At 39.4% G+C, this 16,048-nt stretch overlaps 1 protein-coding gene across 2 annotated transcripts in view; it reads left to right on the forward strand.

The window, feature by feature from the left end:
• The window catches only part of SPAG17 (sperm associated antigen 17), a 287,832-nt gene that overhangs the window by 148,235 nt on the left and 123,549 nt on the right, over positions 1 to 16,048 (forward strand). For both annotated transcript variants that reach the window (XM_060201805.1, XM_060201806.1), the window contains exons 9-14: positions 1,531 to 1,603; positions 1,813 to 1,925; positions 11,857 to 11,994; positions 12,308 to 12,424; positions 12,991 to 13,141; positions 15,701 to 15,928. In XM_060201805.1, coding sequence (XP_060057788.1) covers positions 1,531 to 1,603; positions 1,813 to 1,925; positions 11,857 to 11,994; positions 12,308 to 12,424; positions 12,991 to 13,141; positions 15,701 to 15,928 — 820 coding nt within the window. The remainder of the gene's footprint in view (positions 1 to 1,530; positions 1,604 to 1,812; positions 1,926 to 11,856; positions 11,995 to 12,307; positions 12,425 to 12,990; positions 13,142 to 15,700; positions 15,929 to 16,048) is intronic.

The raw sequence follows: 16,048 nt of genomic DNA on the forward strand, positions 1-16,048 counted from the left end.
ACCATGGTAGCATCTGAAACCTGGTGGTTGAAGAGAGTTAACATACAAAGCCAAACAAATTGTTGAACAATCATGAACCTAAAGGCAGATGAAGAGTTGGGGGGTACTGATATGCAAGTGGTTCCAAGTTATTGTCTGGGGAGATGATGTCATGGCTGGAAAAGGAACAGAAAGCTGGATCAGGAAAGAGAGTAGCTCCCTAATATGGGAAAAGTGTATAAATATTGTTGACTGTAAACCCCATCAATTTGATATGGTCTGGGGCCCACATTCAGCTTAGGAGCCTGTGTGGCCTCTGCATCCTTATAGATCTGAGCTCACATTCTGTGGTCATGAGTAGGAACATACCAAGCTACCCGAATATTGACCCATCTTCTTCAGGTGTAGCATAGAGTATGTTGTCCATCCTCCCCTCAGAGGATGGAACATTCTCTACCATTGTTGATCCAAGTTGAGGGCAAGGTCCTATGGGGGGCCCACAAAGGGGTCCATTTTGTTGTTCCTGATAGAAATGACCAGTAATAATAGAGAGAGGGATTTATTTGACATCTTGGCCCATCATGTCTGTTTGGGAATCTCAGGACTCCCCAAATAGGGCCTCAGCTGATGGGGTGGCCTGATAGTGACTAAAGAGTCATCATTAAAGTATGCCAATCCCTTGCCCTTATTCAGCTTTTGCAGTCCTTGCTTTGATAAGGTTAGCTTTGGAGTGAGTGAGAGAATTGTAATAGGAAGTAAGGTAAGGAAGTAAGGAGGGTGTCTAAGTCTAATTAGATCATTAGGAGCTTTATACTGACTCACTGCATACTATTGTGTACTTTTGCTTTCAGGAATATATTTTGCCCTAATTTATGGATACATGTGAATATATGCTCTGAGTGATAAAGGATTCTAAGAAGGGGGTGGCATAATCCTAAATCAATCACCCAGGAAAAACCAAACATGTTTGACTCACTGTTCCATCTCCCCAGCCTTTTCCTGACAGCTTCTGAGTGGCCTCTATTAACAAAACCTGAAGCAGGGCCCAGGGGCAAAGGGGCAGGAGGTGACTCACACAATAGAGTGTACACATTACCAAATATGAGGACCCATGTTCAAGCCTCCAATACCTATATGGGCAGAGAAGAATGGGGAACTTTACAAATGGTGGAGGAGTTCTATGGTGTCTCTGTGCTCTCTGTTTCTCTCACAGTGTATATATTTCTTACCTTGATCTAAAGAAAAGAAAAAATGGCTGCTGGGAGTGGTGGAGTTGAGCAGGCACTAATCCCCAGCCATAACCCCAGTGGCAAATAAATAAATGAATAAATTTTAAAAAAATGTGTTTGTAACCATTCCATCTTTTTTTTTCCTCAGATCAAGCCCTTTCAGAGGAGATCGGGCGTGTTCAGGGTTGTATGGCCTAGTCATAAACTAAAGCCCTTTCATTTCCTCCTAATATAAGCAGTGATTTTTGAGGTCCTACCCAACAGCACTTAAGGGACACATCTTTCAAGTGGAGAATTTAACCATGTCTTAATCTTCTTTCAGACTCCACAAATTGCTGCTACAGTCTCTGGCAAGAAGAAACCCCAATCTGAAGAGCCACAAGCCCCACCATCAGGCATGTATAGGAACCCTCACCTGAGTCTCTATGGCTTGAGTTGGAATTCTAAAGAATAAGGACTGTCTGTGCTATTCTCCCTTCACCCTGTACCTACATATGCTTCCTTAATTAATGCATGCTTGTGGTTTGAATTTGTGGATGAGATTTTAACAGAAGAAATTGTGAATATATCTTTAACTGAAAAATGACATTTTGATATTTTGCAGTTGCTCTCATCACCAGCATTGAAGTGGACATGAGATATTACAATGACCTGTTGAATCCCATCCCAGAGGAATTCATTTCTGTGCCCTTGATACTGCACTGTATACTAGAACAAGTAGGTGGATATACTCTGAGGCTTTTTCTTTCCCTGGGTGGATAACCTGGAACCAATGCTTTCCTTGCTTCCATTTTTTAAAACCATTTTGATATTGCACATGTAACATCAGAAGGTATTCTCCTTTACAAAGATTAGAATATTTCAGATAATGCTAAAGTTAACACTAACAACCTCATTCCCTTTTGTTTATTCTGTGTTCTGAGATATGTGATATGACAGTCCCTGAAATTTTAGTAGATAAATTCTTGAAGCTATCTCCATCAGCTATTGTTTTAATGGAAAAGAGAGAAGAGTTGGATAGGTGGGTGAGGGAGTTAATGACCTCTAATTTTCAAATTTCTTTTGTACTTATAGATAATAAGTAGATTTCTCTATTTCCAAGGCCAATTTAATTGTTACTATAATTTAATACTTATTTATTTAATAGACACAGAAATCAAGAGAGAAGGGAAAGATAGACAGATGACAGACTTGCAACAATACTTCACTGCTTACAAAACTCTCCCTCAACAAATGGGGACTGGATGCTTGAACCCAACTCCTTGTGCATTGATTGGAACATGTGCACTCAACTAGGTGTGCCACAATTCAGCCCTAGTCATCAGTATTTTTAAAGAAATGCCCACTATGTGTTTTCAGAATGATGCGAAGTTTCTTGTACTATTCATGTATGTGTGTGTGTGTGTGTATATATATATAAAATTATTTCCTTTCTCTCTGATAACGTTGCTTTTTTATAACATGCTGTTAGTTTGTGCCCTTTATTCTCTTGATTACAGCTCAACCAATTGAATATTTATTTTGTTGATTTTTTTATTTCTTTATTAGAGAATTAATGGTTTATAGTCAACAGTAAAATACATTAGTTCATACATGTATAACATTTTCCAATTTTTTACATAACAATACAACCCCCACTGGGTCCTCCTCTGCCCATCTTCCAGGACCTGAACTCTCACCCCCACCCCAGAGTCTTTTACTTTGGTTCAATGCACCAACTCCATTCCAAGTTTTGCTTAGTGTTTTCCCTTCTGATCTTATATTTCAAGTTCTGTCTATGAATGAGATCATCCCATATTCATCCTTCTGTTTCTGACTTACCTCACTTAACATGATTTCTTCAAGCTCCATCCAAGATAGGGTGAAGAAGGTGAATTCACCATTTTTAATAGTCAAATAGTGTTCCATTGTGCATATATACCACAACTTGCTCAACTCATCTGTTATTGGACACCTGGGTTGCTTCCAGGTTTTGGCTATTATAAATTGTGCTGTGATGAACATAGATATACACAAATCTTTTTTGATGGGTTTGTTTGGTTCCTTAGGCTATATCCCCAGGAGAGGAACTGCAGGGTCATAGGGTAGGTCCATTTCTAGCCTTCTGAGAGCTTTCCAGACTGCTCTTTACACAGGTTGGACCTATTTACTTTCCCCCAAGCAGTGCAGAAGGGTTCATTTGTCCCCACAACCTCTCCAGAATTTGTTGTTGCTATCTTTTCTGATGTATGACATTCTACAGGACTGAAACGGTATCTCATTGTCTTTATTTGCATTTCTCTGACAATCAGTGACTTGGAGCATTGTTTCATATGTTTGTTGGCCTTTTAGATCTCTTCTCTGGTTAATATTCTATTCATATCCTCTCTTCATTTTTTGGATGGGATCATTTGTTTTCTTGTTGTCGAGTTTGGTGAGCTCTTTATATAGTTTGGTTATTAGCCTCTTGTCTGATGTATGGCATGTAAATCTCTTCTCCCATTCTGTGGGAGGTCTCTTTGTTTAGGTGGTGGCTTCTTTTGCTGTGCAGAAGATTTTCAGTTTGATGTAGTCCCATTGGTTTATTTTTTTACTTAGTCTTCTTTGTAATTTGATTTGTTTAATTGAGGATGCCTTTAAAATTTAGATGGAAAAGAGTTCTTCCAATATTTTCCTCTTAAGTACTTGATAGTTTCTGGTATAACATCCAAGGAGTGCTGAAATCCCCTACTATGACTGTATTGCTGTTAATATATTGCTGTAGCCCTTTCAGTAGATGTTTGATGTATTTAGATGGCTTCTCATTGGATGCATAGATAATAATAATAGTTAAGTCCTCTTGATTGACTGATCCTGTGAGCATTAAGTAATGTCCATCCCTATCTTTTAAAATTTTATTTATTTTAAGGTCTATCGTGTCAGGCTGAGAATAACTGTTCCTGCCCCTTTTTGTGGTCCATTGGCTTGTATGATAGTTTTCCGTCCTTTCATATTGAGTCTGTGTTTGTCTTGTTGAGTTAGGTGGGATTCCTGCAGGTAACATATGCTTGGGTTGTGTTTTCTCATCCAACTTCCTGCTTTGTGCCTTTTAATAGGTGAAATCAGGCCACTGACATTTATTGATATTGTAGAATGAAGATATTTTCATTTCATCATTTTAAAATTTTAAAGTGTTCTGATATATGGCATGTTTATGGTGATGTGGCTTTTTATGGGAGACCTTTCAGAACGTCTTGCAGAGCAGGCTTGGTGATAGTTGATTCCTTCAACTGTTGCTTGTCTGAGAAGGTTTTTAAATTGATTAATTAATTTATTAATTTATTTTCCTTTTTATTGCCCTTGTTTTTTATTGTTGTTGTAGTTATTATTGTTGTTGTTTTGGATGTCATTGTTGGTAGATAGGACAGAAAGAAATGGAGAGAGGAGGGGAAGACACAGAGGGGGAGAGAAAGATAGACACCTGCAGACCTGCTTCACCACCTGTAGAGCAACTCCCCTGCAGGTGAGGAGACAGGGACTCGAACCGGGATCCTTACTTTGAGAAGGTTTTTATGCCTCCATCTAGTTTGAATGACAGTCTAGTAGGACACAGTAGTCTTGGTTGAAAACCTTTCTTATTGAGCGCCGTGTGTGTGTGTGTGTGTGTGTGTGTGTGTGTGTGTGTGTGTGTGTGTGTGTATCTAGCTATTCTCTTCTGGCCTTCAGTGTTTGTGTGGAGAAATCTGCTGCTAATCTTATGGGTTTTCCACTGTAGGTGGCTTTTTTTCTTGAAGCCTTCAGGATATTTTTTTTCTCTTGCAGCCTTCAGGATTCTTTCTTTTTAAATTTTTTATTTTTATGTTACAGAATTACATGTAGACAGGGGTTTGAATCCACACCATTCCCACCACTAGAGTTCTGAATCTTCACTCCACCCACTGTAATCCACCACCCCCTAAAGTTTTAGACATGGGCCAACCATCTTCTCTACAACTCTCTGTCCACATTTATACATACTTACCCCTTCTTTTTCTGATACAATCCTCTCTTTACCTCTAAGCCACTCATGACATCATAACTACCACCATATGTCCCTCTCCTTTTCCTTCTCTCTCTGGATTCTGATGGAGCTGGAGTGCAGAGTCCTCTTATCTTCATCTTATCACTTCTCCCCTGCTGGGAGTATGGATCAAGGTTGTTTATGGGGAGCAAAAGATAGGAGTTCTGGCTTCTGTAGCTACTTCTCTGCTGAGCATAGGCATTGACAGGTCGATCCATACCCCCAGCCTGTTTCTATCTTTCCCTAGTGGACCAGATCTCTGGAGATACGAGGGTCCTGGACACATTGGTGAGGTCATCTGCCCAGAAAGGTCAAGGTGGAGTCATGGTAGCATCTGTAGCCTGGTGTCTGGAAAGTGGCATGACCTAAGTTGAGACAAGATGGTTAATGAACAGGAACCAGAGAGTAGGATCACAGCAGATGAGACTATGGATTTTAGGGTAGAAGAAAACTAGGAGAACCATTTTAGGCATGTTCCTAGGGGCATACCACTATAGTAGTTTTGCCTGAGTTTGGTAGCTAGCCTGAGGTTGGATGAGAATATTGTCTGAAAGAATGGTGTCAGAGTGGGGAAAAGGGCTAGAAAGTTGGATTAGGGAAGGGAGTAACTCTATTCTCATAAAAAAAATTATGGCTAAAATTAACTACTTACCTCTATCCACCTGCTCCAGGACCCATATGTAAATGCATATTGATATTTAGTGCCAGAGCCTATGTAATCTCTAAGTCCCTATTGGTCTGAGCTTATAGCTCATAGTCACATCTGAGGAACATTGCAGGCTGCACTCATTTCAGGACCAGTTTTTTTTCAAGTGGCAGGGTAGGATACCCTCAGCCTCCCTTCAGAGACTGGTATTATAGGATCCTTTCTTTCTTTCTTTCTTTCTTTCTTTCTTTTTTATTTATAAAAAGGAAACACTGAAAAAACCACAGGATAATAGGGGTACAATTCTACACAATTCCCACCACCAGAACTCCATATCCCATCCCCTCCCCAGATAGCTTCCCTATTCTTTATCCCTCTGGAAGTATGGACCCAAGGTCATTATGGGGTGCAGAAGGTGGAAGGTCTGGCTTCTGTAATTGCTTCCCCACTGAACAAGGGCTTTGACAGGTCGTTCCATACTCCCAGCCTACCTTTCTCTTTCCCTAGTATGGTGGGGCTCTGGGGAAGCAGGGCTTCAGAACACATTGGTGGGGTTGTCTGTCCAGGGAAGTTTGGTTGGCATCATGCTAGCATCTGGAACTTGGTGGCTGAAAAGAGAGTTAACATATAAAGCCAAACAAGTTGTTGGCTAATCATGACCCTAAAGGCTGGAATAGTGCAGGTGAAGAGTGGAGGGTCTCTGTTTTGTAGATAGCTAGTAGGCATATTTTAGTTATATTCCAAAGGGCCCATGACTATACTAGTTTTTTTTTTTTTCCCTGAGCCTGAAACCTGATATGTAAGTGGATCCAAGTTATTGTCTGGGGAGATGATGTCATGGCTGGAAGAAGGACCAGAAAGCTGGATCAGGGAAGAGAGTAGCTCCCAAATATGGGAACGGTGTATAAATATTGTTGACTGTAAACCCCATCGATTTGATCTGATATGGGGCCCATATTCAGCTTAGTAGCCTATGTGACCTCTGCATCCCTATAGGGCCAAGCTCAGATTCTCTGGTCATGAGTAGGGACATTCCAAGCTGTCCCAATATCAAGACCCATATTCCTCAGGTGGAGCATAAAGTATGTTGTCCAGCCACCCTTCGGAGGATGGAACATTCTCTACCATTGTTGACCCATGTTGAGGACAAGGTCCTATGGGGGCCCACAAGGGGTCTATTGTGTTGTTCCTGATAGAGATGACTGATAACAATGGAGAAAGGGGTTTTTTTCAAGGTCTATGCCCAACTTGTCTGTTTGGGAATCTCAGGACTCCCCAAATAGGGCCCCAGTTGATGTGGTGCCCTAATAGTGACTAAAGAGTCATCATTAAAGTATGCCAGTCTCATGTCCTTATTCAGCTTTTGTAGTCCTTGCTTTGATAAGATTAGCTTTGGAGTGATTAAGGGAAGTATAATAGGAAGTAGGTGAGGAATGTATCTATGTCTAAGTAGAAACTATTTCATTATAAACTTTATGATGTCTTTTTAGGTCTTTATACTTGCTTGCTGCAGACCATTGTGCACTTTTGCTTATATATTTTGACCTAACTTATGGATGCATATTAACATATGCCCTATCTCATGGGACCTGGTCTATATCTAGGTTTTGGGACTTTGTTAGGAAGTGAACTACCTGGAATGGAATTAGATAATCCTATGAAAGGAAAGATCTCACCTGAGAAATAAGGCTGAAGAGTTGACATTCCATGCCTGACGTCTCTGGACACAGTCTGAAATGAAGAATACTGAGGTGGTACTGGTTGCATTGATTAGGTTGGGATCAGCAGATGCAATATCATTTGGTATGAATTGAGAGAAGCATGCAGGAAAGTGAGCCCCACCCTACAGGTTCCAGGACTGGATTAAAAAAAGCTCTATACAGGAAACGGGGGTTCCTGCTATCTTTTAAGATAAATTTTAGGATTTAAGAAGGCAATAGATAGTTATTTGTGTAATCAAATTATCTTGCAATTGGATTAACTTTGAAAAATCCCTTTGTTAGGGTTTTCTGTATCATACACAACTTCACCATAATTTATGTCCTTTGACATTATTTGTATATAGCTATGCCACCAGCTGATTCTGTTCTCCTTGGTCTAATTTTTTAAGAGAGTCAACATATCAAAGACTCAGCCTATGGTCTGTGCATTAAAAAAGTTTGAGGCATTCAATCAATTTTCCCCTCTCATATTAATTAAATAGTTATTTATATAACTACAAATTAATAGGAGTGTATATAAACACCATTCCCACCACCAAAAGACTGTGTCCCTTCCCATCCTCCCCCCCCTTCACCCCCTAGTGAAGCTGAACATCCACCCTCACGCTCCACCCAGGGTTTTTACTTTGGTGCCCCACTACAAATTTAGTCAGATCTTGCTTTGAGTTTCCCTTTCTGTTATTCTTTCTCAACTTCTGTTTATGAGTGGGATCCTCCCATACTCATCTTTGTCTTTCTGACCTCATTCACTTAACGTAATTCTTTCCAGCTCCATCCAAGATGTGTCAGAGAAGGTGGGTTCATTGTTCTTAATAGCTGCATAGTAAGGATCCTTTCTTTATCCTTATTCCTTTTTATTCTAAATATGATGTGTCTTTGTGTCTTTAAGTCTGAGTTAATTCTCTTTGGGGCCCTCTGAGCTTCATGAACCTTTATGTCTTTTATGTTGTCTAGAGTAGGGAAGTTCTCAGCTATTATGTCCTCTATAATGCTTTCTTCCCTCCCCCTCTTCCTCTGGCAAGCCAATAATGCATATATTACTTCTTTTGAAATCATCCCATATGCCTCTGTTGTTCTTTTCAGTATCTCTTAATCTCTTTTTGTGATCTCTTACTTCTTTCTTAGTTTTCTGTACTTCATTCTCAATCTTACTAATTCTGTTTTCTGTCTCACTTATTCTTTTTTTTTTTTCCTCCAGGGTTATTGCTGGGCTCGGTGCCTGCACCATGAATCCACTGCTCCTTGGAGGACATTTTTCCCCCTTTTGTTGCCCTAGTTGTTGTAGCCTCGTTGCGTTTGTTATTATTGCCATTGTTGATGTTGTTAGTTGTTGGATAGGACAAAGAGAAATGGAGAGAGGAGGGGAAGACAGAGAGGGGGAGAGAAAGATAAACACCTGCAGACCTGCTTCACTGCCTGTGAAGCGACTCCCCTGCAGGTGGGGAAACAGGGGCTGAAACTGGGATCCTTACACGCCGGTCCTTGTGCTTTGTGCCACATGCATTTAACCCACTGTGCCACTGCCCGATCCCCTGTCTCACTTATTCTATTCCCTCTCCCCTGTGTTGTTTTCTGTAGTTCAGGTGTTTTGCTATGCTGTTCTGATACTGTATTAGCTTGCTTAGCTAGTTGTGCTCTTAGCTCAGCTATTTCAGCTTTCAGCTCTCTAATTACCGTGAAATAATGTTTTCTTTCACAGTCTCATTTGTTGTTTCCCCATTTCTGATTATATTACTCAAAATTTTTCCTTTCTCCTATGACTAATACCTCAGTTAGTGTTTGGATATTTTCTTCATTCTTATATGTTTATACCTTTTGGGGGATTTTATCTGAGCTTTTGTCATGAATTTCTCTGTTTCTTCCTGGTTTAACCATTGTATATAGTGTGTTATGAGGTCCCTCTCTCAGTGCTATTCAATTCACTAATCACACTTACCTGGATTGACTTATGTCTAAGTAAGGTACATAAAGCGTTCACATTGGCGGAAATTAACAGTTGTTTCAATATTGTCTCAATCCTTGAGATGAAGCATGGTGGCTGTTAAACAGTCATGTTTTTTATCTTTCCTGTATAATATGGGTACCTGCAGGATTTTCAACTATAAGTATTTTTTTTTTAGCTTAATTACTCACTCCCATGACTTGGCTGGTTCCCAGAATAATCATGTGATCTTCTTGTTGTGTTCTCAGATGATCTTCTTTGCTATTCCTAGTTGACTGGGGAGAGGAGAGAGGCACAGCTGCTGCTACTCTGTAGCCCCAACTCTGCAAGTCCCCTTTTGTTGATCTTTTTAGAGAGGCCAGCATTTTTTTAACTGATCAAGTCCCCTTTACTTAATTTCTTCATTTAGCTTCATTATATTATTCTTTCATCTTTTTTGTAATTATTTATTTCATTTTAACTGAAAAGATCATTCATTTTCATTGGGGAGGGGTTTGTTTATTTATTTATTTATTTTCTTTACATAAAGCTGACCACTTCCCTTTGAATATTTATTTGGCTTTATCCTGATACTATCAGTGTATTCAGTTCTAAATATTTTTTAGAGTTTTTCTTCAGATTTGATGTTGGTGTTATCACTAGGGCTCCACCTCTCTGAGGCAGTTTTTTTAGATAGGAAGTAGAGGGAGGAAGGGGAAAAAAGGAGACAGAGGGTGAGGCAACTGTACTGAAGCTTCCTTCAGTGTAGCAGAGGTCAGACTGAAACAAAATCATGCATATGACAAAGCAGACTCACCATCCAAGTGAGCTTCATGCCAGCATAACATAATATTTTTTTAACTCCAAATTTCTTTTACTTCTGCATCTTCATGAAGGATGTCACTTGTCATTCAGTTCCAAATAATGACTCTGGTCTAAGAAAGTGGCATTCTTTAAATAGACTTTCTCTCACTCTCTTTTTTAAATTATTTTATTTTTTATTTATTCATTTATTGGATAGGGACAGAGAGAAACTGAAGTGGAAGGGGGATATAGAGAAGGAAGGAGAAAGATACTGCAGGCCTGTTTCACCACTTCTGAAGCTCCCCCCCCCCCGTAGGTAGGGACGATGGACTTGAACCAGGGCCCTTGTGCACTGTAGCATGTATGCTCAACCTAGTGCACCACCACACAGCCCCTCATAGACTTTTCTCTAGCAAACTGAACTTAAGTCCCATGACAACACAACACTTTTATCACATCCCTTTTAAAATACATATATTTGTAGGACCATGTAGTGGTGCACTTTTCATGTGCAAGAACCCAGGTCAAGTCCCTAATCCCCACCTGTAGGGGAAAAACTTCACAAGCAGAGAAGTGTGATAGGTGTTTCTCCTTCTCTGTGTCTCTCTTTCTCTGTTTCACTCTCTGTCAAAATAAAAATTTTTTTAAAGGCAGCTGAGAGCACTGGTGAGTATAAATCACAGGTCAAAAAAGAAAATGAAATGGAAAAAAAAAATGGCTGCGGAGAATGGTAGAGTCCTTGTACAACTACTGAGTCCCAGCAATAATCCTGGCAGCAAACAAGAAACATAAATATGTATGAGAGGTAACAGAGATGATTTACACTCAACAAATATTTATTGAGCCCAAAAGTGTGTGAGCACAATGTGGAGTGCTTTAAGATAAAATCATTTAAGAAAATATTCTCTTGGGCACTAGGAAGTTGTGCACCTAGCTAAGTGTACATATTATCATGCACAAGGACCCAGGTTTGAGGCCTTGCTCCCCACTTGCAGGGGAAGCCCTTCATGAGAAGTGAAGCAGATCTGCAGATGTCTACACTTCTCACTTTCTTTCTCCTCTCCCCTCTCAATTTCTCTCTATCCTATCAAGTATGATAGAGAGAGAGAGAGAGAAAATAGCCCTTGGGAAGTGGATTTGTAGTGTTATCTCTGAACCCCAGCAATACCCCTAGTGGTAATATAAAAAAAAGAGAGAGTGCGAAAGAAAGGAAGGAAGGATGGAAGGGAGGGAGGGAGAGAGGAAGGAAAGAAGGAAAGAAGGAAGAAGATATTCTTAATGTTTTAACTCCTACCATACTGTGTTCTAAACTATTTTTGTATTGTCTGTTCTAGTGTACATATTAAAGTCATATCTACTTCAGCACATACAACATTTTCCTTTGGTGGAATGTGAGTAGTCAGTGGTGACAACATTTACATAACCACTGTGCTCCATGTAGAGAAACCACTTAGGTTTTTACTAAAAGCAGTGGAAATAGCAATTTTAGTACAGAACTGATCATTGAATCAGTACCTCCCAAAAATTTATTTCAATAGGTTGTAGCAACTGAAGAAGAACTTGTCCCACCCAGCCTGGTGGATCTACCTCCCAGAGCAAATGGGCTGGACCACAGAATTGCAGCTCACATTGTGTCCATCCTTCCCTCTCTGTGCCTCACAGAAGAAGAGAAAAAGGTCAGATGACATGATGTATACAAAAAGCTTGCATGCTTTAAAAACATTGGAAGGGGATGGGTGGTGGTGCACCTGGTTGAGTGTATATGCTACAATACACAGGACCCAGGTTCAAGCCCCGGTCCCCACCTGCAGGGGGAAATCTTTGCGAATAGTGAAGCATTGCTTGCAGGTGTCTCTCTGTCTCTCTCCCTCTCTGTTACCCCATACCCTCTTGATTTCTGGCTGTCTCTATCCAATAAATAAATAAAGATAATTTTTTAAAAACCATTGGTTTCCTCATTTTAAATAATTGTTATTCCAATTTGACTAGAGTCTCCATAAAGTATTCTTACCTGAAGAAGAAAATAACGTCAAGGCCTCACAACCCAAAGGGCCTCTCCTATTGAACTATCATGATGTTCATGCCCATAAGAAGTATGCACTGAAGGTAATAATCACCTGAGTTTTTCTGGTGCAGGAAAGTGCATTTGTAATTATTCATTTGAAGAAATATGAATTGGGTAGCTTTACTTCAGGTACGTAAAAGTAATGTTCAAAACAGATACCTCCTTGCAAAGATTTTCAAAAGTGGAAATGGGTAAGGGGACATTCCCCTTGCAACAAAAATTTACCTAATTGTAGAGATGCAATTAACCATTGAATTGTTTATCATTACACTGAATTTGCAATAAGTCCTTGTAATTACTTGCTTTAAATACTTGCTAATATGAAAGGCCTAGTTAGGCAAGATTTCCATGAGAGAGGAAATGAGATGTGGGCAGGTTTTCACTATTCATGAATTGCTCATTTTTGTGCACCAGGAAACTCTGGCAAAGTGAGACATAGCTTTTTTGACCTCCAGCAAAATGCTAACAGTTTGTCTCCCCTGATTACTATGATTTCTCCTGTTTCCAAATAATGAAAGCTAGGGTATCATGTTTTGCCTCATCCATATGCATAAGGCACTTGACAACTTGCTTTCATGCCTTATGTCATGTTGTTGTTATTCATCAGGACCAAAAGAATTTTGACCCAGTTCAAATTGAGGAGGAGATGCTGTCCAAGTTGCCACTATGGGAATTACTTGAATTTCCACTGCCTCCACCACGGAACAGCACAAAACGTCTAGCTACAATTCATGAGCTCATGCACTTTTGTACAAATGGTAAGTACATTCCTTTATTGTCATATGCGAAGATATGGCCATATATTAAGATTACAACCCTCCTTGCAAAATTATTTTGATTATGCAAATCCCTTTTAGAGGTTAAGGCAGGTATTTTGATTGACTATAATTTGAGTATTTTGAATAATACTAGTGATAGTAGGCTTCTATGATACATAATATTCAATTTGATTCACTGGCTGCTTTATTTTCACTGTTTCCACAACAAAAATTACTTTCTCCTTTCTTCAATATCCCTCCTCTCAGCCCCACATCCTCTTGCTGATGTCACTGAGGACGACTTAGTAACCCCTATACTACCAAAGAGGAAAGGTTAGAGAGCCCCCTGGTGGCTTGTTGTTAAAAGTTGATTGATTTGAATTACTCTCCCACATGTGTCATTTTATGCTCCTTAAGGATAGTGGAAAGAGAAGAATTATTAAGCATACTCAGATTCTCATTGCAGAATTTACTGTAATTTTATAATATAGACAATCATTTCCTAAAACTGACTTTATTTCACACTTTTTCTTGATTGTTCAGAGAGTTTTTCTCTAATCATGTTATATATATATATATATATATATATATATATATATATATATATACATATATACATATATATATTCCTCCCAACAATTGTCACTTTTCAATCCTTCACTTTAACTTATTCATCTTGTCACTGATAGTAAATTATACTTCTATTTACTTCCAACCACTAGAATGAATATGCTATAAGATCAAGGAGTCACTGATTTGTTCACTGTTGTGGTCCTAGCCTTAATTATAGTCATTTACAACTGGCCCATGCTCAAAATATTTGTGGGGCTGGGGAGACAGCATACTTGTTAAGCAAAAGACTTTTATGCCTGAGTCTCTGAGGTCCCAGGTTCAATCCCCAGCACCATCATAAGCCAGAGCTGAACAGTGCTCTGGTCTTTCTGCATCTCTTTCATTAAAATAAAACATTTCTTAAAATACTTGTGGAATGAATTAATAAATTCCACTTAACTATGCAACTTTTATATCTTCCATATCTCCCCTCTGAATATCCCTGGTCTTTTTTTATTTTATGTTGTTTTGTTTTCAGACAAGTACCCTTTTGCTGTCCTCTGCTGTGTTACAGAGAAAGTATGAGTGGCCACTAAATAATTGATCTGACCCAATCATTTCATTTTCCTTCTTTAATACCATGCTTATTAATGTCTACCTCCAACTTTTTTACCTTGAACTTCTAAAATGAGAGTACCATATCTTCCCTTGAATCTCAGGTACCTATAAGAAAGCCTACTAAATAAAAAAGCAGAAATGAATGATTCAGTGAGATGAATAAATACATACTTCTGGGACGTGGCACATGGGCAGGGCCTTGATCTCTCAAGCATGAGCTTCCAAGTTCAACTCCCAGGAATCCTATGCTGCTCTGGTTTGTGCTGTCTTTCTCTCTCTCTCTCTTCCTCTTTAATTAACAAATAAATCCTCAAAATAGTTAAAAGGATAAATACACATATGAATAGAGTCCATTAAAAACATAACTTTTGAAGTGCAGTTATGGAAAGTATCGTCTCCATCAACACCAGTTCTTAGTGGATGAAAAGCACCTTTCCTGAGCCTTAAAGAACCAGAAAACCTTCTGAAGATAACAGTCCATTAGATACTGAGTAGTAAGTAGTGTTTCTGTTTTCAAGTTATAACCATCTTCAAAGGTGATTTTTACATTGAAAAACAAAAAAGAAATGTTTGAATCATATCTAACCAATCCACAGCACCCTGGGTTATCTATGTGAATTTATCTGGCATAAGCCACTGAGTAAGTTATGAAGCTATTTCAAATCATATTCTTTTTTTTCATTATTTACGTATTTATTTAACAACAATTATTAAACTCAAACTGGATCCAGTTCAAAACAAAACAAAACATAGCCACATACATATAAAAACAACAACAACAACAAAAAACAAGAGTCAACACTATAATGCAGAATGGGGTCTTGGTGTTATACAGGCACTGAGCGTTGTGGAATTTTTCAGCCTTGAAATCACAGAAACCTTTTGAAGAAATTATGTGTTTGGGGTTGTGCGGTAGTGCAGCAGGTTAAGCGCACATGGCCCGAAGTGCAAGGACAGGATCCAGGTTCAAGCCCGTCTACCCACCTGCAAGGGGGTCACTTCACGGTGAAGCAGGTCTGCAGATGTCTGCCTTTCTCTCTCTCTGTCTTCCCCTCCTCTCTTGATTTCTCCCTGTCCTATCCAATAACAACAATGGCAACAATAATAATCGCGACAACAACAAAAACAAGGGCAACAAAAATGGGAAAAATGGCCTCCAGGAGCAGTGGATTCGTAGTGCAGGCACTGAGCCCCAGCAAATCATATTCTTAATAAGTTACATCTTGAATGTTATTTGCAAAATAGTGGGGCCTGTGTTTGAAGTTAGCTCAACACCTTTTATAGATGACTCCTTTGTCATTCCAGTGAGCAGTTCCCAGTCACCCATCCGTCAGTACAGTTTCATGAAGTGACAACATACCTAGCAGTACAGGTTCTGCTTTCTTACAGAATCCTTGAGCTGGAATGAAGTTGAACGAGCCTTCAAAATTTTTATCTTTGAGAGCCTGCAACTCTCTGAGGTTGACAAAGAAGGGAAACTAAAGCCATCCAAGATGATGTACGACACAGATTCTGAGACCTTCAACATACCATGGGACAACCCCACCCGATTTGCTAAGCACATCAGGCAAAAACACATCATTAAGAAGAATGCTGAAAGGGACAGGGATAAAAGAGGTAAGGATCCTGAACAGGCAGAGCAAAAGAAAAAGAAAAAAAGGAGGGGGTGCATTCTTACATTTGAGGATTGTCAGTCTTTCTAGTATTCTTTCTTACAAGTCCTCTTTCCACTGACTA

Source organism: Erinaceus europaeus, chromosome 11 (genome assembly GCF_950295315.1).
Source record: "Erinaceus europaeus chromosome 11, mEriEur2.1, whole genome shotgun sequence".
NCBI classification, from domain to species: domain Eukaryota; kingdom Metazoa; phylum Chordata; class Mammalia; order Eulipotyphla; family Erinaceidae; genus Erinaceus; species Erinaceus europaeus.